Below are 26,911 nucleotides of genomic sequence, written 5' to 3' on the forward strand. Positions count from 1 at the left end.
ACTAAGGTGCAAATATTGTATCTTACTAAGACCTTAGTAGCATGCTCTGTGGTATGCCGTCATCATTTGACATCATAAGATTTCAGTTGACATTTTTAACAATTATTTACAGCACTCTGTGACTACGAAATACGAATTAAACAAGTAACAACTATGAACTAACAACACTTTTTTCAATGCGTACCGCTAAAACATAAATCATAATATTATCATAATTTAGACATATTGAGGTGTGAGTTATTATTATTAAAGTTACAACGATGAGCGCATGTACCTATATATCACCGGATTGTGCAAAGCAATGGGAAGTTTTATTGCTTCTGCTGTCTTCAGAAGAGAAAAACATCGACAGAACAACCGAAAATGAAATCGATACTATGAACTATTTTTATAACAATGAAGGTGTTAAGTAAGTATAGTTACCTAAATAAATTTGTACATCTAATTTACGTGCAATAGTTATTAGTTCCAAAAATCCCGTCGCTTACTTAACGTAAATTTGTTGTAAGTATCAACTATACAGTCGCAAAGTTTTTATAAAATTAAGAAAACACCTTCAATATTCTCTTAAATATTATTGTCTGTGTAACAACATTGTCGTAAAACGCTTCATTATTTACTACATTGTTAACATATTTCAGAAAAATACTGTTGCAATGGTTACATGAAATGAATTTATCATATGCAAGGAAGACATCTGAAAATGATACTGCACTAAAATGTAACCAAATTTCTTTTTTATGGAGACAACAAGGAAATGACAAGTATCATGCTAACTTAATAGATGATAGCTACCAATGCTATTCCAAAAGTGTGATATATGCTAATCAGAATGATACTGAATATGCCTTAGCTCTTGCAAACAGATCCGCTGCTTTGCTTAGACTGAAACGTTTCAAGGTAAGGAAAGACAACATATTTTTTCTTAGTATACTGTAATGCAATATAAATTGAGTAAATGTGAGTCATAAGGGTTGGCAAATGAAATATGTAATCTATTTTCATAATATTTACAGAATAGCTAGCAACAATTTTACGGTGTTAAAACCAACACATTAAATTGAAAATAATAAATTTGAATTGTCCGTTCACATTACCGAACTATTTAAACTTAAATTTAGAATTGTGAAACATTAGTATTATTTTGTAGGAATGTATTGCCGATATAGATCTCTCCATTGCTAGTGGTTACAAGAGGGAGATGTTACATAAGTTGCTCTTACGAAAGGCTGATTGTTACATCGAGCTGAACCAGACTAAGAATGCCCAGGCATCTATTATACGTGCCTCAGAACATGCAATTTCTCTTAAACTGTCAGCTACTCAAATGGGTATGTCAGATTTATAAGTATATAACTTAAGTAAAAGTAAAGTTTCAAAAAAAACATTTAAAAAAATCGCCCATAGTTCAAAAAACATATTTCTAGTGAGACTGTATTTATTTTACAGCTGAGTTTGAGCGTCATGTACGACTTTTGGAAAGGAAAATACATACTGGAGAAGTTACACATACAATTGATGAATATAATGTTGTATTACCTGAATGTCGTAATGGTGTCAATCCACAATTCAATGCAGCGTCAATGTCAATAGAACTAAAGTATGTCTCTGATTTATATCCATGTTATGAGAAATAATTTAATGTCCATTTTTTTTTTATACTGCATCAAAACGGTTTTGTGACCATATATATATGACATTATATATTACACATTAATAACTGAAGATACAAAAGAACATATAACTATATAATAATAATAATAATAATAAATCATTTTTGTTTATTATTTAGGAACAACGACACAGTAGGACGTCATGTGATCGTGAAGGAGGCTTTAAAGCGTGGTGACGTTTTATTCTCCGAAGAACCTTACGCATGGGTCACGCTGCCTTCTGAAGATCCTGTATGTGACATGTGTTGCCAACCAGATATTAATCCATTACCGTGAGTCATTTAAAACAAAATTGTTATGCTTTAAAATGTTCTTTCTTAGAATGTCTTTTTATTTGGTCTACTTCTTCCAAGAAATTATAGCCATCGTAGATAAATTTATAAAAAATACTTAGCCATGAATGGCGGTTTAATTGAAATAAATTTTGTTTTTTAATATTATCTTTATAGCTAATAAAATAGTTTTATTAGCTACGAAATAGTATTCGATCTTTCAGCGTCGTTATATAGAGTTTACACTGTATTATATGTATTAAAAATAAAGTTATATGTTTATTTCCCAGTTTTCAATTCTTAAAGTTCCTTAATACTAAAAGACATCTTATAACTAATATAAAAAAATAAAATAACCAAACGTTGTCCTGGGGTCATCTTAAAAATTAAAGTAAAGGAAAATCTTAAAAATTCATTCAAATTCTCAGGTCCTTATAACTATATGTTACGCTCCCTTACTAGATGCTTTTTGGAAATTCCATCGCATCCTTTGTAGGCAATTCGTTTAGAATCTCCGCTATTAAGTTGTGGAATACGCTCACCGACTCCATACAATAGGCTACCTTTTAAAACTCTTCATTTCTTAACCATATCCTATCTCGCTCAATCGTGACTTTTGATATTCATTTAGTTCTTATTCTTTTGTATTTGCATTGTAATGCATGATGATGAGATTGGCTTTTAGTTTATTTTATTATTTTTTTTGGATTAAGTTTGATAACTTTGATAAATTTTGTATTTTTGTTGAAATGGTTATGCAGTTCTAGCACTTTACCATTAATTTTTTTTTAGGTTTTTCCTTACTGGCCGCCACTGTATCATTAATAATAATTTATGTTACTTGTATTTTTTTAATGTAACAAAATTTTAATAAATAAATAATAAAAATAAAACAAGGTTAATTTTTTCATTAAATTCTTTGTATTTTTGTGAATGTGTAAATTCAGTTCGCAATAAAAAATGTCTCATTTCTTCCTCCACATATGAATAAGTATTTAATTTATCCTAAAATTTACATTGGTTTACGTTTCACTATTGATGAGTGACAAGTATAAGAAATTTGGTTAATGTTGATAATAGTTGGTGTCAAAAAAATATTAATATGTATTTTTTAGATGCAGCAGTTGTTCACGCAGCGTTTACTGTAGTGAAGCTTGTAGGAGTAAAGCATATACCATGTTTCATAAGTGGGAGTGTGTCGGAGCTCAAAGTGACCTCTTCCCCACTATCGGCATCGCTCACTTGGCTTTACGGTATGGCATATTCTGATTAATGTTAATTTTTGCTGTCGACAGATGTCGGAGCTGTGCTTTCTTGTCTCGTGATTGATTTAAAACGTTTAGAATTATTGTTTGTGTTATATGAAACAGAAAATTTCACCGATGCCCTATTGAAGAGATATGGCGCTAAGACACAGATCAGGATTTCCAATTTAAATATAATTTGAACACCAATCAAATCATTTTCTCTAGAATTATTGTATTTATTTATTTATACGCCTTTGCTGTTATATTTAACTACACTACAGTTAAAAAAAGTCATCCACTAGAAGCTTTTGTTTTGTTCCATTAGAATAAAACAAAGCAATTAAACCATAAAAAGAGTGAAAAGGGCAATCAAAACAGGACATGAAAAAGAAAAGGGCACTTTAATCACTATAATTTAGATCAGTTAGTACGTAATGACAGCAGAGATTGACACGTTTTTGTATGCAAACTTTATAAATATTTTCAATCTATTGTTCTCATTACAGGGTGCTGTTGATAAGTCAGTACCACGGTCTACCAACACCGATAAGTTTGGCAAAGCCCACAGCGTATGAACTTTTCAAGAGCTACAGTCAAGTTGACAAAATTGACATATACAGGGCTGAAACACCAGACTTCTACAGGATGTTCAATTTGGTTACAAACTTTGATAAGATGAACAATACCGATTATGTACAGTATGCTGTGGTATGTATTTTTGATTCAAGTATTCTTCAACTTCCAACAGTCCAAGTTTCACGATTGTCATGGTCCAGTAATTTTAGAGATTTTTTTTAAATTGTAGACCGCAACAATGTTGATATTATACTTGGAGAGGTATACGTCATTCTTTGAGACGTTTGAATCGGGTCCATTGAGTGATAGGGAGAGGAAAATGTTCGCGGCCGCTTTTATGTTACGATGTATGGGCCAACTTGTATGCAATGGACACGCGGCGTTAAGCCTTTCTACTTACGATGACGGAACTGGTATTGTATACAAAAAGTATATTTATAGAAATATTTATTAACACCATATCATATATAATACATTTTCTACATTATAAAGTCAAGAAAAAAACATTTAATCATATAGGTAACACAATGTACACTTATGAACGTTAAAAAAAGAAATGTATATGAAATACTAACTTTACATTTAGTGACAGTTCTCAAATCAAGGTCGTAGAACGGAAGAGAAGAACTGGCAATAAAATCTCCGCTACTATTTTTAATGTTTACTAGTAATGAAAACCTATTAAAAAATTATTTATTCGCTTAATGCGATTAGGTATTGAATATGTCAAGGTTTTGATACCCTTCAATCTGTTTTATTCACGAAGAATTCGAATGAGAGGTGCCTGAACTCCTAGGTTGGTTTTTACAGATGGAATTTGGAAGATTGTGTTGATTTTAAACCTTGGGAATGAGAGACGACAATGTTAATATTCAGTTAGAGGTTACTGTTCTGTATTTAACCATTTTATAATGTGTATAAGAACGTAACGTAACGTAGCTACTTTAATATTAATTTTGACTAATTAACCCTAAGATTAGCTTTTACTTCTTTATTAATATTTTTTTACATTCTAGTTTAGTTTTTGTTTGTATATTTCTATACTCAGATTTTTCATTCCGTAAAATTCTGACATTTCATAGGTGTTGCTGCCAAAAAAGTTCACCGATAAAGGGACAAATTTGACTTATTTGAGGGCCAAAAAAAATGTTACGATTTTTTTATGATTTACCTACAAAAAGGTAAATCTAAGTACTTTATATCGAATCAACTTTAATTACTTTATTTCATTCTTTAGCTGGCATCACTATCTACTAATTCCAGGTTTAGTAAACCTTTTAAAAAAAATAAAATGTTATCTTTATTTGGCGTTTTTTTACTGTTTGTGATGAAAAGGGACGTAATTATTACTCGCCATTAAACCACTTTTAATGTGGAGCACAACAACTAACAATAAAATGTATGAATAGAATTAGATGTTCAGACTCGTATTGAAATTGAAAAATGGGCCCGGCCCAAAACAGTTTTGCCATCTCTGACATGTCAAATAATAATAGCTGTCAAAATTATACGGAATTAAAAATCAGAGTATAGTGTTATGAACATGTAATTTTATATTTTTGTGGTAATTATTTATGCACTTCTTGTACCATTCCCTCAGTAGGTATTTTCTATACTAGGGTTGCCAGAAAGGGCCGCCCGATGCCTAATAACTTATGTAACCTGTTTTTTATATGTATTTAACGTAACGTAAATAAATAATCACTGTGCGACTTTACTGTAAAATGTTAGTGTGCAAAGGTCTCTTTTCTTTTGTTTAAACTCCCAAGAAAAGATTTCTATATTCTTGCTTTCATCATCAGATGAGTCCTGCCCGTTCTATGAAATACACGTTTTTCTAGGACGTACAGTTACCGAGAGAGAGGTGCGCCGTGCAACTGCCATATATCCCTCAGCTGCAATGATGAACCATTCTTGCGACCCCAATATTATTAATACGTGAGTAAAAATATTTTTTAATATATTTCCTTTTACTAATAATGTACTATTTTAAGAACGAAAGAATTTTTGAAATTATATCCAATTCAGTAGTTTTTTACAAGCATACAAATTTTCACTTCATAATATTAGATCAACAGCGTTTTTAAGGCACTTTTTATCACGCACCAACACTCTGGGGACCACCTACGCTTCGACTTAGGTCCTTCAAGAAAATAGTGTACCAATTCCTAAAAAAACAGCGACTTGCGAGCCTTCTATTAGTGTCTTATTATTATATTCTATTAGTGTTGTATTACTTCTATTAGATTGTATTAGTGTCTATAAAAAAACGAGTGAAAGTCGTTTAAATACTGATTAGTAGGTACTTCTTATATTAGTTCTACGATATCGTATCTAGTTTTTTCTTCAAATTACGGATGTTGGTGCTTAGTAAATTTTACGATGATAAAAAGTGAGTCAAAAACAACTTCAATGCCTATTAGCCCTAAGAAAGGTAGTCACAAAATACATTAAATAACACATAAACAGATTTTAAGAGAAAATAATTAGATAAGTTCCTGGTCGGTTCATCGGGTGTCGCTGGCCCATTTGCCTCTTATTCTAGAAAAATTATATTACAGTTTCTACAAGAATCGATTAATAATACGTTGTGCGCGCGAATTATCGGCCGGTGCGGAAGTGTTTAACTGCTATGGGCCGCATCGCGCACGTGAACCAACGGCCCAAAGACGCGCCCACTTACGGGCGCAGTACATGTTCCAATGTATGTGCAGCGGCTGCGCGGATGGCGCCCAACAACAGTTTGCTGTATGTATTTTATTTCTGTATATCATTGCGCTATTTAAAAATTGTCATCTCCAAAAATACATAATGAACTCTCATATTAGTACGGGAGGTAGCAACGTTTGAAAAAAAAAGAATTTTAGGTCAGCTGATTTTGTGATATGTCTTCCTTCTTGCACTTCCGGTTAGAGTCTGGGCAATCTGGCTGGCGGTAGCGGTTGCGTTCATTAGTGCGCATCCTATCTGTCCAGGTAATAATCCTGGATTTTAAAAGCATTTTAAGAAGCGTAATTTTTAATTTTTCGTTTTTAAATACGTCTACCTGACATACTTTTTTTATTGCCAGACATTTTTCACGTTGCTAACTATGTGCCAGACGCGATTTTAAGTTTTATTTTTATAAAAATTTCAAAGCATTTTAGAATGTCTGTAATTTTAATATTATGTTATTTAAATATAAGAAAAACTGAAAATGAATTTGCCAGACATTAATTCGGTTGTTAAGTCTTGAATTAAAATGATAAAGTATTGCAGTATGATGAAGCATTGCATTTTAAGAAGCGTAATTTTTAATTTTTCCTTTTTAAATACGTCTACCTGACATACTTTTTTTATTGCCAGATATTTTTCACGTTGCTAACTATGTGCCAGACGCGATTTTAAGTTTTATTTTTATAAAAAATTCAAAGCATTTTAGAATGTCTGTAATTTTAATATTATGTTATTTAAATATAAGAAAAACTGAAAATGAATTTGCCAGACATTCATTCGGTTGTTAAGTCTTGAATTAAAATGATAAAGTATTGCAGTATGATGAAGCATTGCATTTTAAGAAGCGTAATTTTTAAATTTTTCCTTTTTAAATACGTCTACCTGACATACTTTTTTTATTGCCAGACATTTTTCACGTTGCTAACTATGTGCCAGACGCGATTTTAAGTTTTATTTTTATAAAAATTTCAAAGCGTTTTAGAATGTCTGTAATTTTAATATTATGTTATATAGATGAATTTTCGTCGACGTCTGTTCTCCCTCACTATCAAAACAAATATCTCTCTCATTAACGATTTTCTTTATGTCATACGGAAGTCTTAGTTCGCACTACTAAAGGTAAAAAAACCCAAGAGGTCGAAAATTTATTTTAAAAAAAATAGTAATGTTTATTTTCGAGTATACCTTGTATTCGCTTAAATACCCACCAGCTACGCCAAGAGAGCTAGCTATATCAGTGTACCTATTTAGGATTCTTATGGGATCTTCGCCAAGCAAGAATCTGAGATGGTGGTCACAACTGTTGGATGAAGACACAACCTTAGCGAGGAGCCGACCATAGGAGGGCACTCGTTATTAATAAGGTTATATCGAGGTAGACCTATTTGTTTGGCTGAGATCAAAAGAGATGCTAGTTTTATTATTATTCATAAGATTTAATTCGTTTTTTTATACAGGATTAACAAGGTTATTGTGTAGTTCTATCGCATTAGTGTATATATATATATAACACTGTAAAATATAATTTTGTGGGAAAAACAATTTTTTTTTAGTATTCAAAATATTCCAGATGTTATTTAATGCATATGCATGCCAATCATGCAAAGGACCAGTGTTGTGGCAAGGCAAGAAAGCGCATTGCCAGCATTGTAATGCGGAATTCTTTCCGGAAAAGGCGCTACCAATACTGGACAGGGCTGAAGAACTGGCTTTTCAAGGTTGCTATTTGCTATTTATATCTTATAAAAATATTATTTCAATCAAAATCAATTTAAGACGAAAGTAAGTAGTCTTAGACCCAAAAAGTCGACGGCGAGTGTCAGGCACTGGAGGCTGATCACCTACTAGCCTATTAGATTTAAAAATGATCATGAAACAGATTCAGAAATCTGAGACCAAGACCTAAAGAGGTTGTAGCGCCACTGATTTTTTTTATTGACGCATCAAAACATGTATATGATTATTCATTTTACTCCGTAACGATTTTTCATACTCTCAAATAACCTATTGTGTATATTTTATTAGTTACCGTTTATTCATTAAATTAATAATAGCAATTCAAGCGAAATCACCGCAAGAGGGGTGTGAACTAATGCAAGCTTCGTATCGCTTAAAGCAACAAGTATGGTACAGACATCATGCCTCATTACGCGCCGCAGCTGATAGATTGGCTAAATCATATGCAGATGCCGGTAAGGATTTAATTTTAAAGGAAATGTTAAAATATTCAGACTTTAAATCGGCCTGTACTATAAAAAAAACATTTATCCTGTAATTGGTAATTTTCTTCTTAATATAGGTAGATTTAAAATTGGACTCGGCAAATCAATTCAATTAATTGTTAAAACGCCTCTAGGTTTTTGTTCAATAGAATAATAATTTCTAATGTTCTCAACTTGATCTCTCTCTCGGAATTTGGCAAACTGCGCTATTATTTTTATTTAAAAATATCCCTTGTGTTTATCTGTTTAGACTTTTTATTTAGATTATTCGTTTTGTGCTGTTTTTCCTGTATTCTTAATTTTATGTGTGTATTTTCTAATAGATAATAATATAAATATCTCGCTTTGTATTTAAGGGGAATTTAGCAAGAGCGTGGAACTGATAAAGCAAAACATACAAAGCCTCGAATATCAGTATGGATCATTCAGTGTTGAAGTAAGTTTATAAAAAATATAAGTTTTAATAAAAATATTCACACCTCTTTAAAAAAACTGTCTTCTAAAATTCTATTGTATATATATTTGATGTTATATTTGCGGTTTTAGGTGGCGCACGAGTTACGAAAACTGTCAGATGTGATGTTGGAGCGAATACTCAATGCACCACGAAATTCGGCATATAGGTATAAAACTTTATCATATATATAATAGGCTTCCGGAAAGTGTAGTCAGTGCACCATCTTTAAACACCTTTAAAAATAGATTGGATAGTTTCTCCAAATCACAAAATACACGCGCATCAGCTTATTAAAAGCTGCCAGTGTGTTAAGATACATAATAATAATAATAATATAAGAACAATATAATAAGTCAATGTATTAATTTCTAAGACTTAGCACTTTAATATACAATTTTTAAGATCTAAGTCTGATGCTGAGCTTAAATCAAATGGTTTAATCATATTAAAAATTAAAAAATAAGCGAAGAACTAATAATTCGTAAAAAATAATTGATAAAACCCGGATATAGGTTCAGAGTTCATAGGCGTTTTTAAAAGACAAACTTTTCTCATCTCTTTCAGGGAGTGGTGTTTGGAGACACACAAAATAGTTCGTAAAGCCGTACAGTTGACTGAATTAAACTATGGGGGATGGGAACCATTGGTTCGGCGGTTGGCGGTCCAAGAGCGAGTAGTTGGTGATCTTGTGCAAGATACAGCAGCTGGGCTATCACAAACTGATAATATACATCACATCCTTCATTATAATCTTAAAATATAGACTTCTCAATTGCACGGGAATTATGTATGTTTATCTTATTAAACTCACTTGTAGTCTGACTGTTTTTTTATTTTTAACTAAACCATTTTCCCCTGTTCCATTACCTTATCATATACTACTGACACTAAGATTATTAAATATTCACAGCGACAAATACAATTAAAGACCGCTAATAACGAAATTAATTTTAAATACATTTAATTCATAATTTTCAGATTAATACCACAAATTTGCTTGGAAAGTAGGAAAAAAGGTGTACAAATAAAAAATATGATTCATTCAAACTTAAACTCAAAATAACTTTATTCATATAAGTAAATAAGTATACGTATGAACGTCATACACAACAAGTTAAATTAATTGTAAATTTACATTTACTACCACTTCGCAAGTCAAGGGCGTAGAGAGGGCAAGAAGAACTGGCAAGAAACTTTCCGCCAAGTTTTAGTCATACTAATTGTTTGGACTGGGGCAAATCAATCCCAAAGATAAGGATCATTAAAATTTAGATATTAATCATTTTATAAAATTAATATCTAAATCACAAATTAAGGAAATAAAAAATAAGGAAACATAAGACACTAAATTTCTTTATTAAATAACTTTCTTATTATTACACAACGGATAGACGCTTATTAATACTAAACATTTTTTTGGGTTGTGATTTTTATTGAAAATGCCCATGGCTAAGTGAAAGTAACAGTAGTATGAATAGAATAGGTTATAGTCGATTTTAAAGTATCTAACGAAAAGATATATTAGCAATACATAATTAAATTTACAATTAACTTACGTATTTACACTTTCCACATGCATTATACATATACTATTGTTATTGGCTAAATTTACCTTTTATTTACAATGAAGGGCGATTACAGGTGTTACATTTGAAGCGCCTTTCATTGTACTTGAGACGTCAATAAAAATTTAAAATTCGACAAATAAGTCAATAAAAATTTAAAAATAAAATTTCATATTACATTTTGTCTGCTTTTTATCTAAGTAAATAATTTAATCATAGATTAGGTTACACAGAAGCTACTCAAAATGCGACAACAACAATTCTCTTTTGCTTAATGAACAACCATTTTGAGAAGTGATATTAGTACAAGTTTCATAGAAATACCCCACCACTACATACCAGATATTAAAAAAAAAACCCGTTAAATATACTGTGCTCTTTAACAAGTTTCTTGAATTTTATGTTTGCTTTAAGCTTTCTACATCAAGTCTATGAATTGTGTATTAATCTAAAATAGCTTTTGTGTAAAAACATGATTATATTGATACCAATGAATCATCCATGCTCTTATAAGTTGCAATTATATAAAGCATCATAACACTATTCAGGAGTTTCAGACACAGATAACCTTTTTTAAATTCTGTCTCTGTGTATTAAATATTTACATTACATTACCAAAACTAACTATAACTATATGATTATTTCGCTGTTTTTTGATCTGTAAATGATTAGTACATAATATTTGTAAATAAACAATTTTAAATGATTTGATAAATTTTTGGTTTGTCAAAGGCCACATTGATTGTAAATGAACAGTTTATAATTGTAAACATCATTGAAATAACAATTTTTTATACATTGCAGGTGAAACAAATATGTAATTTTAAGTGCATATCCAAATGTTTTTGTTGAAAGATCTTAAAGAAATCAAATAATGATTGTTTTGGTCCATTTAAACCTTCAGGCCCTAAATCGATAGAACAACCAGGCAAACTGGTTTAGGAAGATACAGTAGAGCCTCCATCCCGTTTTTCTCTTATAAGAAAATATTAAAATTTGTCGAAAACAATTGAACGTGCAGATATGTATTTAACCAAACGCGCTTTTTGAGTTTCCTAAACGTTATCTAATCCTGAATACTCATAATCATGCATTTATAAGAAATTCTTGAAGAATAAACAAGGTAGAACAATTTATGGATAGGATGAAGAATGTGTGTGCTTTCATAAAGAACTAAGCACAAAAAATAAATAAAAACATTGGATATGCACCTTTGTGAGTTCATTCAGCTTTTTGAGGCATTTCTCGGTCCCCAATTCAATTGCTCTAACTTAAACATACTTTATGATTACTTGTGTACTAAACGCTTAGACACTTTACCTTGAAGGCATTACTCACCATCTTTTTCAGATGCATCGCTTGACTCATACTGAAGTGGAAAATCTTCTTCATCGCTTAACTCATACTGGAGACTATAATATTTATTTTCCGGTGGCTCAAATTTGGGTACAGTCTCCTCTTCCTCTTCTTCTTCTTCCTGCAAATTAAACAAATTAAATACAAACTGGAAAGCTAATTGGGTAGAATGTGAAACCTTTTAAATATTCATAGAAAATGCCCGTACAGTACTAGATATTTCAAAACCTACCTTGGCCTTTCTCATTTCATTAAATTTAGGGTAATTAACATATATTTTATACTATTATTTAAAATAAGTGACTCAAGGTATTTTATGTCCAAGTTAATAGAAAAATGACTACTATTCCATTAATCCAAATATTCTTTATATTTGGATTTAGAAAATAACATTCAAATATAGATCAATGTACTAATATTGTAGTAAATTTGTTCTACATAATATTAGTTATTAGGCATAATTATTGTAAAAAGATTCTACCTCATATAAAGTCACTCTCTCTTTATGCAATCTAAAGTAAGATTTTTTTTTAAATCATATAAAAAAAATCAACTTAGGACTGACAGACAAGTGCAGAATAATAGTTCAACAACCTAATAGTATTTAAAAATCCAAAAGGACTTACATCAAATCCAAAGCAAGTATCTAAGTCTTTTTCTGCTTTCAAATTTTGTTCGATTGTCTTTCTTAGTTGTTCTTTGTAGAATAATTCTTGGTTGCCTTCTGAATTATCATCAGCGTTTACTGAATCACTTTCTTCTGAAAACCAAACCATGTTTTTTTATACATATTTTGTTGTGAGCCTTATGCATCAAATTAATTTTGTCACCAGTATAATGGTTTTTTAACAGTATTACCATAATAACTATTAGCATTATGAAATATACCAATATATATGTTTTAACATTGATCAAAATGCTAACTTAATAATTAGTACCTCGTCTCTCCATGTCAGAGTAATGCGGTGTGATGAGGCACACTTGTTGCTCAGACCCATCTTCCAATTGTATGACCTCTAAGACCACGTACTCTTGATTTTCTTCACCAGTTATTTCCACATTTTCATCTTGTTTATTTTCATTGCTGGCCACTTCTATTTTAACAACTTCTTCTTGAAGCAGACTGGAATTCTCTTCGCGTATTGTCTGGAAAATAAATACTTTGTTAACTCAAAATTAAAACAAGTTCTAATATTACTAAACTTTTGCTCAGCCTTTGCCATACAATTGTTTCTTTTCATATAACAAGTTATATAGTCCCTTTAGCGTCGTACACTGTATATAAATTCGCAATTTAGTGTTTCTCTGAAATTCGCATTTTTATAGGTTGGCCAAATTGTCATATATTGGTTTTCTCTTAAGAAATATACAATAAAACAACCCTTTTTAAAAATTTGAGTTATTTTTATTAGCTTTAGCATCTTTTTATAAATCACCTTAATGAACTCGCGAAATAAATATATTCGCAGAGCAATTAAACATTCGCAATCTCTGATTTAATACATATATTAAATTAATGCAATATTGCTTAAAATAAATACACATTAAAATATTTTGTTATTTCGGGTATGATTTATCTGATACTCAAACATTCTACTTTATATAAAATTTTGTACCGATTAAAATACTGTAAAACTAAAATACATGTAAAGATTTCGCATATGCATTAAATTTTAATTTCACATAATAAATTCTTTTAAAAAGATTACGTAGGCCAACCTTGTAACCATAAAAAAAGTATATGCAAAGCAGTGTTTAAAGTAAAATTTTATACAATTACATATTAAAACTTAACTCAAAAATACAATATTACCGCAAAGCAATTATAAGCACATTTCTCATTTTGATATCACATAAAAATGGTTTATCAGTTTATTAAAAGTTCACAAATTTTAACAGTAAAAACCACTAACCAACAACAAGAAAAACTGCCCATTTCAACTGATCATAATTATATCCCTTTCAAAATGACTAACCATATTAATAATAAATTAATTATTTTTTATAATTACTTTTCTAATTTATGCTGTGCTAGGGAATTTTTGTATTAATTGAAAGTAGACCGTTTATGTTATTTTTAAATACTTTGCGCAAAGCATTAAACCAATGAATTGACTTACTTTTTCCGGGTATGGCCTAAGTTTCTTCTGTCTGCCAATTCTTAGAGCTAACGCCTGCTCAAGATGATTTGAATCAGGGTCATGAATAGCCAAGTGACGAATGAGATTGCCTGAAATTCATCACTTCACTTAAAAAAAAACATTTAGCCATTTTAAGTATTGTTTTTTAAGGACTTCGGACCTAGGCTAAAAAACATCGTAATGCCATGGATTGAAAAATCGACTTGCCAGGCTTAGGTTGATCACATCTATCACAAATATTCGAAACTATTAGTCTTTCGTTAATTACATAAATTATATTATAGAGAGTATGATATATACTATATAATATATTATCCCATTAAAATGCATACTGCATAGCTGTATTACTTGTATTATATATTACGAAGAACGAACACATATATTTTTTTATACAAATTACCCTTGTGTGCAAAGCTGCGGTTACACTCGTGGCAAACGTGAGTTTTCTCTTTGGGTGGTTTTGGCGAATAATCAGGGTTGTGGTACAAGTTTTGGTGACGACGAAGAAGCTGCTTCTGCCTGCAATGTTTCACAATGTTTTAATAAAGCGGCCATTTAATATTTAAGAAAAACAAAATCCATGGAATTCATACTAATTTCTTTTGTTTGTAATGGACTAATACCAGAAACTGCTGGATCGAATTTTTTATGTGTTGTATAACATTCTGACTGGCACAGAAAAAGTAAAGAAAATAGAAAAAGGATCTATCACTAAAATGAGCATTAATAAATAAATTCAAATCATTTGAAACTAGTCATTTAAGTCTTGTTGCTATAAATTTGATATCCTCAAACTTGAAAAGATGTCAGATTATGCAGAATGTATGTACATAAATATAATATGTAATAATGGTTAACATTAAGCCTGGCTGTGTTTTTTTAAACTACGGGCCATCAAAATTAATTAAGTCATAAATATATTAATATATCACTGTATTTTTCCGTTATTTATTGGCTGTTTAATAATTTCTATTCTTCGTAAACTCGACTTCGAAAACCTTAGTATATATTTTAATATAATTGTGAATGCATTGTGCCTGGCTCTTTGGAGTTTTAAATGGTATTTTGTAACTCACCTAAAGCATTGGTTACATTGATCGCAGACAAACGGTTTTTCATCAGTATGTTTGAGCATGTGGGCCTTCAAGTGTCGAAGAGTTGTCGATGCATAGGGACAAAGCTCGCATTTGTAGCATTTCTCGCCTTCATGGGTCTGTAAAATTTATATGCAATTTTAATAAAAACATAATTTATACGCAAAACTAAACAAACATTAAAAATTTCATTTACAAAAGAAAATAATTTGACAAACACTAACACAAAATAACAAGAATTAAATTCATTAATAACTTAAAAACTATACTCTTGGTAATTTATACTGTTTAAAAATAATTTATCTTATAAAGTAAAGTTTGAGCTTTATTCCATAACGTTTCCTTCATATAGCCTCTCTTCTATTATATTTTAATTTCTCTGTAAAAAAAATATGTTTTTTATTGCCATACACAAAAAATCTTACCTTATTATGAACCTTGCAAGAGTATCGGTCCGGAAAGGTTTTCCCACAACGCTTGCATTTAAGGGGCTTGTCTGATGTATGCAACTTCTGAATGTGAATACGCAAATCCGTTTTACGTCCACACTTTGCCGGGCAAAGCTCGCATGCGTACACTGGCTTCTCCGACACTATAGAAACGTAAAGACCTTATATAATAATCAATAAAAAAAAATTGTCGATTACTAGTCCCTAGCATTCACTAATTAAAAATGCTGTGTCCGACAAAGCAACAATAATTGCTTCTTAACTAAACTTATCTGGGTTTTTAACATTGAATAATCAATTTTTTTTATTAATGTATAATTTGTTGTTATAAATGTATTACATAATAAAAAATTTAGGTAGTTAAAATAAATATGTAAAGATGCAATCTTTATTTTAGTTTTAACACAAAAAAAAAACTGTTGAAGAATTGTGTCAAGACATGTACAATAAAAATGTCTCAACACATCTCTTTTCTCTTGATAAACATTTCTAAATATTAAAATGAAAATAACTTACTTCATCATAATAAAAGGTTAATTTACAAGAAAACTTACCATTGTGGATAAGTTTGTGTGCTTTCAGCGAGTTGGATTGGGTAAAAGACATGTTACAAGAATCGCATTTGTATGGCTTCTCGCCGGTGTGCGTGCGCAAGTGACGTTTCAATTTGAACGTATCCGGTGAAGCGTATGTGCAATGCGGGCACTGAAATAAATAAACAATAATTTAACACCCTATTTCTATTGAGACTGGCCGTGTATGATACACAGGTGTTTGTGTTGAGACTGTCTGAAAGACAGGCACTTGGCATTCTTTAGCTCGGTGGGAGGATGTTTTTAATAAATAAATTTGAAAATATATAATTACAAATCAAATAAAGTTATAATCGTTAGATTTTTTAATTTTTTTAATATTTCCTAGTTCCCTATTTAATTAAATTTTATTTATTCATATAGATCACACATTAGTTTACAGATTTTAAAATCCATGGTTATTAAACATGACATTCTGTTCTTTTCATTTTCTACTTTTGGTCTACTTGCTTAAAAAATACTAAATATATAATAATTACAATAATTTAAACATTGTAACTACTAACTATTAAATAACGGTTATCAATGTTACCTGATACGGCCTCTCTCCAGTGTGACAGCGTATGTGTCTCCTTAGCTTGGACAGTTCCACCGAGGCATAGTCACACTGAGTGCAACGGTGTGGCTTCTCATGGGTGTGCTTATAGCGAACATGCCTTACAAGCTCACCTAAGAAATTATCATATATATATATTATCTTGCCCTCAGATTTCTCTGTTTTTGATCTTACATAGTACTATTTTTTTTAATAATAATTTATTTGATTGGCAACAAAACAAGTTATAAGAATATATATATATATACTAGTCTCCCAAAACCTTCTTAAGTGTAATCATACTGTTGTTGATGTTATATTAGTAAGTATTATTATTATTATAACTCATTGTTACTGATGTAGAGATTTAAATTACATTAATTTAGACCACATTTTTGTGTGCAATAAAGAATAAATAAATTTACCTGAAGTAGTGAATGGTGTGCTGCAATATTTGCAAATATGAGGCTTGATACCATTGTGAGTGTTTGTGTGATTGTTCAGCGAAACCCGGGTCTTAAATGCCCGATCACAAACTGTACACTTAAATGGTCGGTCAACTGAGTGTGACTTCATATGCCTTAAGAGCAAATACCTAAAAAGGATGAATTATATTTGTTACATCTTCATTTATATATAGTGAGTTGATTCATTAGCAGCACTACAATAGTAATTATAATGAAATTGTAATAGGTGGTCAAAAACACAATACATACTAGAAAAAAAACATATATCTATATTCATCTCTGCTTTAGTTAAAACACTGTAATGAGATAGTTTGTAGCACAATATCTATACAAGGTGTTTAGAATTATTTTTTAAAATGTGTTTAAACATAAACTAAATGTAGTGAATGATTTAATAATTAATTAATTATTTAAAACTCAGAAGTGGCATGTGCTTTTATGCAAGAAATATAATTTATTACTGTTCATTATTAAATTAAAATTATTTATTATTTGAATTATCTTGGTTTTACTTGCTTCTGAAATATTCTAATTAAACAGGTGGGTAAAATCATATATGGGTGAAATGTGAAAGGTCAATAAAATAAATTTAGATAGTTACTTACTTTCTGTGACTCACATAATTACAATAATTGCAATTATAATTAGGCCGCGAAGTCTTTTGCTTGCGTTTTGGCTACAACAAAAATAATAAATTAAATTTGTGAGGGAAAGACTATTCATAATTAGTCAAGTAAAGTTGTAGTTAGTATGATTTATTAGGTTAATATAAGGATTGCAAAAACTTGTTAAAACTCACCTTAGCCAAGGAATCTGAAGGCTCATCAACTTTTTCTGTTATTTCTTCTTCATCTTCAAATGTATAAACATCACCTTCATTCTCCTCCTAATATAAAACAAATATATAAAAATATCTTCTCAATTATTATATATTCTATACATTCAGCCACCAAGCATGTTAAATAAAAATAATTAAAGCAGGCAAAAAAAATTTTGTTTACATACAAATTAATTCAAAGTAAAAGTACCAGTATGATACTATCACCAGGTATAAATCATTGTACAATGTATAAAACCAAATGGAATTAGTGTTATTGTAAAGTGGTTATTTGATATTGTTAAGATAAATCAATATTAGAATTGCCTAAGACTACTGTTATTGTCAAACTTTACCATCATACAAACCGTAGATAGATAACTTATTGAGTAAATAGTAGAAATACTTTAAAAATATTACAGAATATATAAAATTATGCAGCAAGCTTATACTTTAAAAATACCTCATTAACCTTTATATTAATATTCATAACTTGCTTGTCATCTTGAACCACCAGCACATAGCTGACTTCACCCATATCAGTCTCCGACGGAACTAATGTGACTGTTTGGTAATCTTCATTGACTATTATATGCTTTTGCTACATGTAACAATTAAACAACTTTGGTCAAAAATTTAAAAAACATGACAGTTATTCTGATATGGCATTTGTGTAATAGGGTATTATGTCATCACAATTTCAACTCATTCTTTTCAGTCTAATTGGACAACTTTAACTAAACCATAACCCATCTGTGTCTTTTCCTCACAGAAAAAGTAGACAGAAAAAGATAACTTATAGTTTTGAAAAAGGGAGTAAGAACCTATTATTATTTTGATTGATTTCAGGATAAAACTTACTTCAGAATCATTTGCATTAGCAATAGTCATGGTAATATTTTCATTGTCCACAGAAGGCTGGTAATAGTATCTGCCCTCTTCATCCACAAAATAAGTTACACTTTGTTCTGGCTCCTTAATATCTTCTTTCACAGTGACTAAAAAAAAATAAACAATGTGATAGTAGGTACGCATTTTATCGTAATTTTCTTTACTTATAGATAAGCTATGGATCAAGTATGTGTTTTATCGTAGATTTCTTTATAGATTGAATCAAGCAAGGTATCCAATATGTCGGTGAAATTTGTTGAAAAAATTCAAGTTACTAACCTCTAGGGGTAGAAGGTCCCTGAGCTGTTTGGTTAGCAGAAACCGTCATAGCCTGCTTAACACAGGCTTTGTTTTTAGAATTCCCTTCACGAAGAGGTGCCATGATGTAAACTGGTAAAAACCAAACTTTAAAATCTTCTTTATCTTAATTTTTTATTTTATGTTGAATATACAAAAATACAAAAACAGGTAAAAGAAAATGTGGCTTCAAGGCGCTGTATTACTGTCCCAACTGAAAACTAGCATACTAGTTTGTCATTACAATATAGTCGGCCATCTTTAGTGATGTCAAAAATAATCGCGGGCATAATTTTAGTATTTAAAGCAAATCAAAAACAAATACACAAAACTTATCACGCCGTTACATTTATAATCCAAAAACGAATTAAAATATAGGCGGCGCTGTAGTCGTCCCAAAGTAAAGTTACAAATGAAAATCCTGAAAACTTAATTGCACATGTTGAAATTAGGACTACTGAAGCATTTATACCTTTTCGAAACCGAAAAACGTTTGAGCTAGTCCTCCATGACTTTATTTATTTATATTGGAAAACTTAAATCATTACTGAATAGAAAAAAATAGAACTGCCATTTTCTTCTAAAACCAAACATCAAAATCAGACAGACGGATTAATCGTCGCCACTTGCACTGCGAGTTGTGACGCCGCGCCGTGACACGATATGGCGGACATGGGGTGAAGACGAGGATTTTCGACCAACGTGCCACAGTTTATTACATATTGACATGAATATTCTTAAATAATTTTTTTTTATCATAAATGTATGTAAAAAAATATACTCTTGTTAAATTCCAACTTGACTTAGTTTTCATTAATTTGAGGTGGTTCAATGACAGTTACCATTTATTTTAATTCTTACATTTGTACCTCAGTTTGTAAGTATTAAGTAAGCGTAGTGAGTAATGTACCTTACCACATTAGAATCGAGAAATTTCTTATTACTTCATGTTAATTTTTTACAATGAACTTAGGCATTTTTTTAGTTTAATTTATTTACGGGTACATATTAGGGCTTTTCGACAGTTGTCATCCACAAACGCTAAATTAATTTTTATGGCTATCACGGTTAGTTCACGCATTGTCATGTAACCATTTTCATTCAAAGTTGTTTGGCGTTATAGTACTAGATCCGGCTGCAGGATTAGTGCGCTCATCGGTTATTTGCTAAAAACCAAATTTTCATGTATATTTATAATGGAGAATGTATTTCTACCAAGTTGCCTATCAAAATTTGGCCGCTAGTATTTTTGATGAAATTATTTTGAATTGATTTTTGGGAAAAATTTTCGTTCTCTTGTTATTTAAATAAAATATCGTCTACATCACGGCAATTTAGATAAAGATTTTAAAAAATCACGAGTGCCATTGCCCACGTGGCTGCACTTTTTCGTAGCCAGGTGTAAACAGGTACGATTTCGATACATTTATACGTCATACGATCATAACGTACATTTATTAATTACATATCAAATTAAAGCTATTTTTTTCCATTAATTAGGTGCCTAGTTAAATCTGGCCGCAAATAAGAGTTACCTGCTGTTAAATATTTCAGATAGAGTGAAAGAGAACGCATAACATCAAGATGATAAATATTTCAGATAGAGTGAAAGAGAACGCATAACATCATTTGTCAGACGAGAATAGCGAATGTCGCCTGTGGGACGCTTTTAAGCTATTGCGCACGCATCGAATGTTAGTTTTCTCAAACTGAATAGATGCGGCATTTTTATTCAAACATAAAAACCACGCTATAATATTATTTTTGCATGGGTATAGCGATCATGAATGACCTATAGCAGTACTTACTGCATAAATAAATTACTCAAATGCGTAATTATATTGTTTATCCGTATATTACATAAATTTTAATTTTATTTGATTTAAGTACTTGAAAAGCTGTGAATTTTTCAAAGTATTTTAGTGTTTTTGCTTAGTTTTGTTTGTGTTCTAAATGCGTTGCGCTAATAGACTTTTTCTTTTGAAGTATTTTCCATTAAAATTTCCTATAACCAATAGACATACAGTCAAAACCGTTTATAACGACATTGAAGGGTACGACGAAGGGAACGACGTATAGTTGCCGACGTTATATCCGATAGTCGTTATAAGCAATGTCATATATACACAAGTACAGTTCATATGTATGTACAATACATAGTTATATTATCATAGTTATCTATCTAGAATAGGTAGGTATGGGTTATAATATGGTATGTTAATATTATAATATGTAAACGAGTCAAAAAAGAAACAAAAATATTTATTACGAAATAATTAGGTACTAAAGTAATCAGTCATTTTGGTCTGTTTTTTTTAGCCCAGTCTCAAATATTTTTTTCATTTTACGTTTCATACTCCTCAAGGTATGAGTATCACCAGTATCAAACTGTTCGTTAAAGGCAACAAATTTTTGCAAAATTGTTACAGCTTTAAGAGCCTCCGAAATCGTTGTTGGCTGAAACTGTTCGTTGGGAGAAAGTGCGTAGGTAATAATATGCCTAAATATTCAATGCCTTTAAATAAGATTTAAAATCGTTTGTATTGTTTTGTTTTGCTGGGACAAGAAGCGGTTGGTCGTTATAGCCGATGAATATCGATAAAATTTCGTAGTTGTAAGCGATATGTCGCTGTATCCTACGTTGTTATAAGCGGTTTGTTTACTGAATAGTTTACTAGGGATTCGGACGGGACCATACAATCTGGTTGTAATAACCGATAGGTCGTTGTAAACGATGTCGTTATAAACGGTTTTGACTGTATTAGTATATCATCCGCCGACCAGCAGTATGCCCCATTAGATATACCCATTGGAGCATAACATTCCGGAAGAGCCTCGTGGCTTAGCAGTTTCGTAAAAGGACCGGATGGTCATAGCAAGCACATGGCACATCAAGCTGCAAACTTATATCGGTCGATTGTTTAATCGGGCTCTTAATGAGTATGAAAATGTATTAAAGTGTGCACATTACACCCATTAATTGGTATTGCCGGAAAATTAATTAAATGGGTTGGACTGGCCCCCAGTTCCCAGTTTAGTTGGCCCAGTGTACCAGAGCTTTTGCCCCCGCCCGATCAAACTTTCGGCAGATAAAAGTTTGAAGTTTCCGGGGTTCTTAAAGAAACTAAAAATTACGTGTAGTAGTAATTCCCTGTGTATTCGTATGCAAGGACGCTTAAGGGGATTTATGCATTCATTTCACAAAAATAAATTCCCCGAAGTTCTTTAGCCTAAGCATTCCATAACTTTTTTAATTCTACAGGATAATCAGTGTTCTGTGCCAGCCACACGCTGTCAATATTTTTGTACCTGATGCCCGGTTCACATTATTCCAGTAGCATTCCAGCGCTAGACTGGAATAATGTGAACCTGCATTGGAATGTACCATTCCAGTGAATAATCCAGTCCTGTTGACGGTCTATTTTTCATTCCAGCTAACCCAATCCAGAGCCACTGGAAAAGTGTGAACGGCCAATCCAGTACTTGAATACACGTTTAACAGTGAACACACATTGTTGTTATTTTATGGAATTTTGTAGGTAATTCCGAACAATGAAGTTAACTGAAAACCAAACTCTTTAATTTGTTTCTTTGTACAGAGAACATGTGTGTTTGTGGGATATCACTTCGGAATTTTATAAACACAAAGGCATGCGCCAATCCGCCCTGCACAAAATTTGTGATGGTATGCAAATAGAAGGTTTTACAGTAGAGGATGTAAAAAATAAAATAAAAAGTATGCGATCTATTTACTACCTTGAACTGGATAATATTAAAAAATCATCTAAGTCGGGTGCTAACTGCTAGTGGCGATGTGTATGAGCCGTGATGTGATTCTAAAAGTAATAATTGAACAGTTTTAAAACAATTTCTAAACTTCTTTCTTGAAAGCTATGTCACTGTAGTGTTACCGATCTAACAGCTTTTGAATGACTGGAATAATGTGGACGTTCCATTCCAGCACAGCACTGGACTGGAATGACTCACTGGATTACTGGACTGGAATAATGTGAACCGAGCATTAGACATGCTAGAAGAATCTTCTGTACAAATGCTTTTTTTTTCTCATACTTATCTATATAGAAAGGAGATATAAACTCAGTGGTCAAGCCTTAAGTTTAATCAGGCAAAAAACCCGGAGGTCTTCGATTCAAGTACAGTTTCAGTTTTGTAGTTATAAGTGGCCTGGATTTTTTTTTAATTTAGTTTTGCTCGGATACTTCACTGTCCTTGTAACCAGAGACTATTTTAGCGACATCGACAATTAGCAATGGCTACTATGAACGTATAGTGCTTTTCATGAAAGAAGTCCCGCGGTGATTTTTGGAACTAATTTTGACAGGTCGGCAATGTTGTCATTCGTCGATGTTATCAAGTTCGTTTGTCGTGGTAGATTTTTGTGAATTTTTAACTAGCTTAGTGCATTTTAAAGAATGATTACAATGCCAAAAGTTGTAAAAAGTTCGGCTCGAGAAATGATATAAAGGTGAAAGAGTTCTGTGAAGCGGAACATAAGAATCAAGGTGTTTTAATACCACTAAACAATGTTCGGAAGAGAGTTGGCGCCATAACGGGTACTTTTTAGAGTTGCCATTTAATAATTTTTTGCTGTATTGATGGGACTTTTATGATATAAATTCGTTTTTGTGACAAAATTGAATAAATACATAACGTGATGCAACTAGGTAACTGAAATTAAAACATACTTATTACATATTACATAAGCATTATAAACTTAAAGTTACTATTATTTTAAATGGTTCATAATTTAATTGCAGGTGTGTCAGAGAAAACTGTAACAAGAATTACAAACGAAGGTATAATAGCGGCGTGTACTTCGAAAAAAATTGTAACCCAACAATTATGCAATAAAACTCTGAATAAAAAATTGTATTGCTTTTATTTACCCTATTTTCTCATCTTTTCTCTGTAAGTAGGTAGAACACCGCTAATATAAGTAAATAAAAATATACTTTTTACATAACAATAATATTGTTTCATCGAAGTATGCAGAAAATAATATTTGATAAATTACACCTGCTAAATGTAAATAAAATAGGTAATTTTTTTACTCATAAATGGCAACATTACGTTATGCGATTGCAGCGCCGCGTCTGGGGGACTTCTTTCATGAAAAGGACTATAAATGCGAATTCAAAGTTTTTTTTTTTTCAAGTTTAAAAACGGAATGTGGTTGTTGGAATGTGAATGTAAGTAAGTAAGATTACTAAACCAAACTAAATTATTCCCGAGTGAAATAGGCGATAATAACAATATACTAATACTAAACCTCATAATTCAATCGTGTTTATAATGGCTAAAATAGTAGGTATGTTGCGGCTAGGTTTAAATGAAACTACTTTTATAAATTTAACTTTTATTCATAAAAATTGGAATATATTACTATTTTACAATAGGGAGAATATATTAGACATCGAATTTACACATACATTTAGTATTTACACATTTAATAATAGGTTTTCTGAAGTCTTATATGACCATATTTTAAATTTTTTTCTGTATTCGCAACTGTGTTACATAACGTTTAATTTGTATAGACACAGGAATTATAGTCCGGGAGGTAGCGTTGCATTTTTGGCAGTGATTTTACGCCGACTATTTTCCTTCTTTCACTATTAATCTCGAAATACTTATAACTGAATCAAGCGTCAGCTGGCGCACCTGCGGTGGGTGTGGAATTGGGAGGTTGCGAAAGAAGTAAAAAAAATTAAAAAATTAAGTAATAGTACGCTGCCTGAAACTTTTTCCGTAAATAGTTGACGTCATACTGAGCACAAAAAAAATTGTCAGCTGGATCGTGAAGGGGGGATTATGCGTCAGCTGCTCGCATGAACTTGTAATAAAATCACGTGAAATAAAGTCATAGTACGCCGGATGAAATTGGACTACGTGATCGTTTAAATAATTCAAAGTACGAAAATAACAATCAGCTGCGTGTATAGCGGTGGAAAGACCGTCAGCTGACGCAGTAAAGGTAAAGATTTTTCTAGAAATGCACTTCTGCGAACTTCTGTGAACTGTGAAAAAACGAGACAAAATGCACGAGATGAAATAAAATCGAGTGTAAAATGAAATAAACGCAAAATAAAATGAAGGGTGATATAAACAAAATCGAAATATAGAAATAAGAAGATCGCAAAAGTTATTCGTTGTCGATGGTATCGCTATCATCATCATTGTCTGACGAATCATCGGCCGAACTGTCCTGTAGGAAATCGTTCTCTTCGTCTTGATCGAGTTCTTGGCCTCGATTCTCTTCACCGTCATCTGTAAATGACCATGTAAATTATCAAAATTAGGCTACTAGAAAGCTCAAAGAAAGTGTCACCGACAAAAATTCCATACCGCCAATATTGTCGCTGCTATCCGTTATACTGGTGACTGATAGGGGTACTTGATCTCCTTCGAACCATTTGAAGACATATTTGTCGTCGTTTTCTTCCCATCCCCAGTCCGTGGGAGATAATTGAGATGGATCTTGAAGGTGAGCATGGCTCCAAAGGTGCGCTATGTATGATGTGCGCAGTAAATGCTGGCGTAGCTCGGATTTACATGGTGGGAAGATCGCCCCGTCGATACGGCTTTTCCACTTGAGCACGCCGTTTTTCTCATTGATTTGATAATTTTTCGCGAAGGTAGCAACGCGTGTAGCGTTGACATCGTTTATCGATTTAAACCCGTACAAGCGACAAACTAATTCTTCAATCGTTATGAAGACCTTGTCTAATTCACGACTCGGAATAGTTGCGATATCCCCCAACGCTTGCATATATGCCTGTGATTTTCGCAACAATTGTAAAGGCTTTTTTTTCTTTCCTGTAAAATGCGGGATTAAAATCACAGCCTGTGAGGGCATGGAAACCTGGCAACGCAGAGCACAAATCGGTTCCCAAGGTCCGTTCGTTCGACGAGGAGAACCGAAACTGATTGTGTACGACAAAGATTCCCCAGGCAGATGCTGCTTTGAAATTTTAGGGGGAGAGGTTTAGGTAGCCCGAAGGTCGTGCTATGGGTTCAAGCAAGGCCAGAATGTATCGCAAAATATGTGTTTGAAAGCGAACAGCCTGACAGCAATGCTCCAAAATTTTAAATCTTGACTGGGTCAGCTGACGGTCTTTCCACCGCTACATAAACAGCTGATTGTTGTTTTCGTACTCTATATTTTTTGTAGAATCACGGAGTTAAATTTCATTCGGCGTATTATAACTTTTTTTTTTACGTCTTTTTTTCACAAGTGCATGCGGGCAGCTGACGCATAATCCCCCCTCCACGATGCAGCTGATGATTTTTTTTTTGCTCAGTATGACATCAACTATTCATGGAACAAGTTTCAGCCGGCGTACTATTACTTTATTTTTTTATTTTTTTTACCTCTTTCGCAGCCTCCTACACCCGCACCCACCGCTACTTGAGCAGCTGACGGTCGGTTCACTTATTAGTCATATAAGATCAACTATCGATGTTAATATCAGCCGGCTTACTATGACTTTCGCATTTGCAACGCTACCTCCCGGACTATTATA

The 26,911-nt window shown here is 31.8% G+C and overlaps 2 protein-coding genes across 3 annotated transcripts; one reads left to right on the forward strand and one right to left on the reverse strand.

The window, feature by feature from the left end:
• Positions 1–126: 126 nt before the first annotated feature.
• Positions 127–9,984, forward strand: LOC125062183 (SET and MYND domain-containing protein 4-like). The gene is made up of 15 exons (XM_047667892.1): positions 127–409; positions 642–900; positions 1,151–1,331; positions 1,450–1,600; positions 1,793–1,945; positions 3,061–3,198; positions 3,699–3,900; positions 3,998–4,181; positions 5,610–5,706; positions 6,330–6,516; positions 8,054–8,201; positions 8,538–8,675; positions 9,062–9,141; positions 9,252–9,328; positions 9,727–9,984. Exons 1-15 carry the CDS (start codon positions 261–263, stop codon positions 9,923–9,925), a joined length of 2,343 nt encoding a protein of 780 aa, XP_047523848.1. The 5' UTR covers positions 127–260; the 3' UTR covers positions 9,926–9,984.
• A 518-nt stretch (positions 9,985–10,502) lies between these two features.
• LOC125062184 (transcriptional repressor CTCFL-like) lies at positions 10,503–20,016 on the reverse strand. Of its 2 annotated transcripts, none has more exons than XM_047667895.1 (16): positions 19,840–20,016; positions 19,350–19,460; positions 19,041–19,177; positions 18,652–18,780; positions 18,162–18,248; positions 17,968–18,038; positions 17,321–17,490; positions 16,893–17,029; positions 16,322–16,472; positions 15,744–15,910; positions 15,301–15,437; positions 14,625–14,743; positions 14,204–14,313; positions 13,022–13,229; positions 12,710–12,840; positions 10,503–12,204 (listed from the first exon to the last, which is right to left on the reverse strand). In XM_047667895.1, the coding sequence occupies exons 2-16, from the start codon at positions 19,450–19,452 to the stop codon at positions 12,058–12,060; spliced, it is 2,004 nt and encodes a 667-aa protein (XP_047523851.1). In that variant the 5' UTR covers positions 19,453–19,460; positions 19,840–20,016; the 3' UTR covers positions 10,503–12,057. The 2 variants fall into 2 exon arrangements, with proteins under 2 accessions (XP_047523851.1, XP_047523850.1); XM_047667894.1 differs by having other exon boundaries at positions 12,710–12,843.
• Between the last annotated feature and the right edge of the window lie 6,895 nt (positions 20,017–26,911).

Source organism: Pieris napi, chromosome Z (assembly GCF_905475465.1).
Source record: "Pieris napi chromosome Z, ilPieNapi1.2, whole genome shotgun sequence".
NCBI classification, from domain to species: Eukaryota; Metazoa; Arthropoda; class Insecta; order Lepidoptera; family Pieridae; genus Pieris; species Pieris napi.

Excerpts from the sequence above, each read along its gene's own strand:
- LOC125062183 (XM_047667892.1), top strand. The coding sequence starts at position 261 with ATGAGCGCATGTACCTATATATCACCGGATTGTGCAAAGCAATGGGAA. Across the intron at positions 410-641 it reads TATAACAATGAAGGTGTTAA|AAAAATACTGTTGCAATGGT; the intron begins GTAAGTATAGTT and ends AACATATTTCAG. Across the intron at positions 6,517-8,053 it reads GCGCCCAACAACAGTTTGCT|ATGTTATTTAATGCATATGC; the intron begins GTATGTATTTTA and ends AAAATATTCCAG.
- LOC125062184 (XM_047667894.1), bottom strand. The coding sequence starts at position 19,452 with ATGGCACCTCTTCGTGAAGGGAATTCTAAAAACAAAGCCTGTGTTAAG. Across the intron at positions 18,249-18,651 it reads TTATGAATATTAATATAAAG|GAGGAGAATGAAGGTGATGT; the intron begins GTTAATGAGGTA and ends GTTTTATATTAG. Across the intron at positions 12,205-12,709 it reads ATACTTGCTTTGGATTTGAT|GAAGAAGAAGAAGAGGAAGA; the intron begins GTAAGTCCTTTT and ends TTTAATTTGCAG.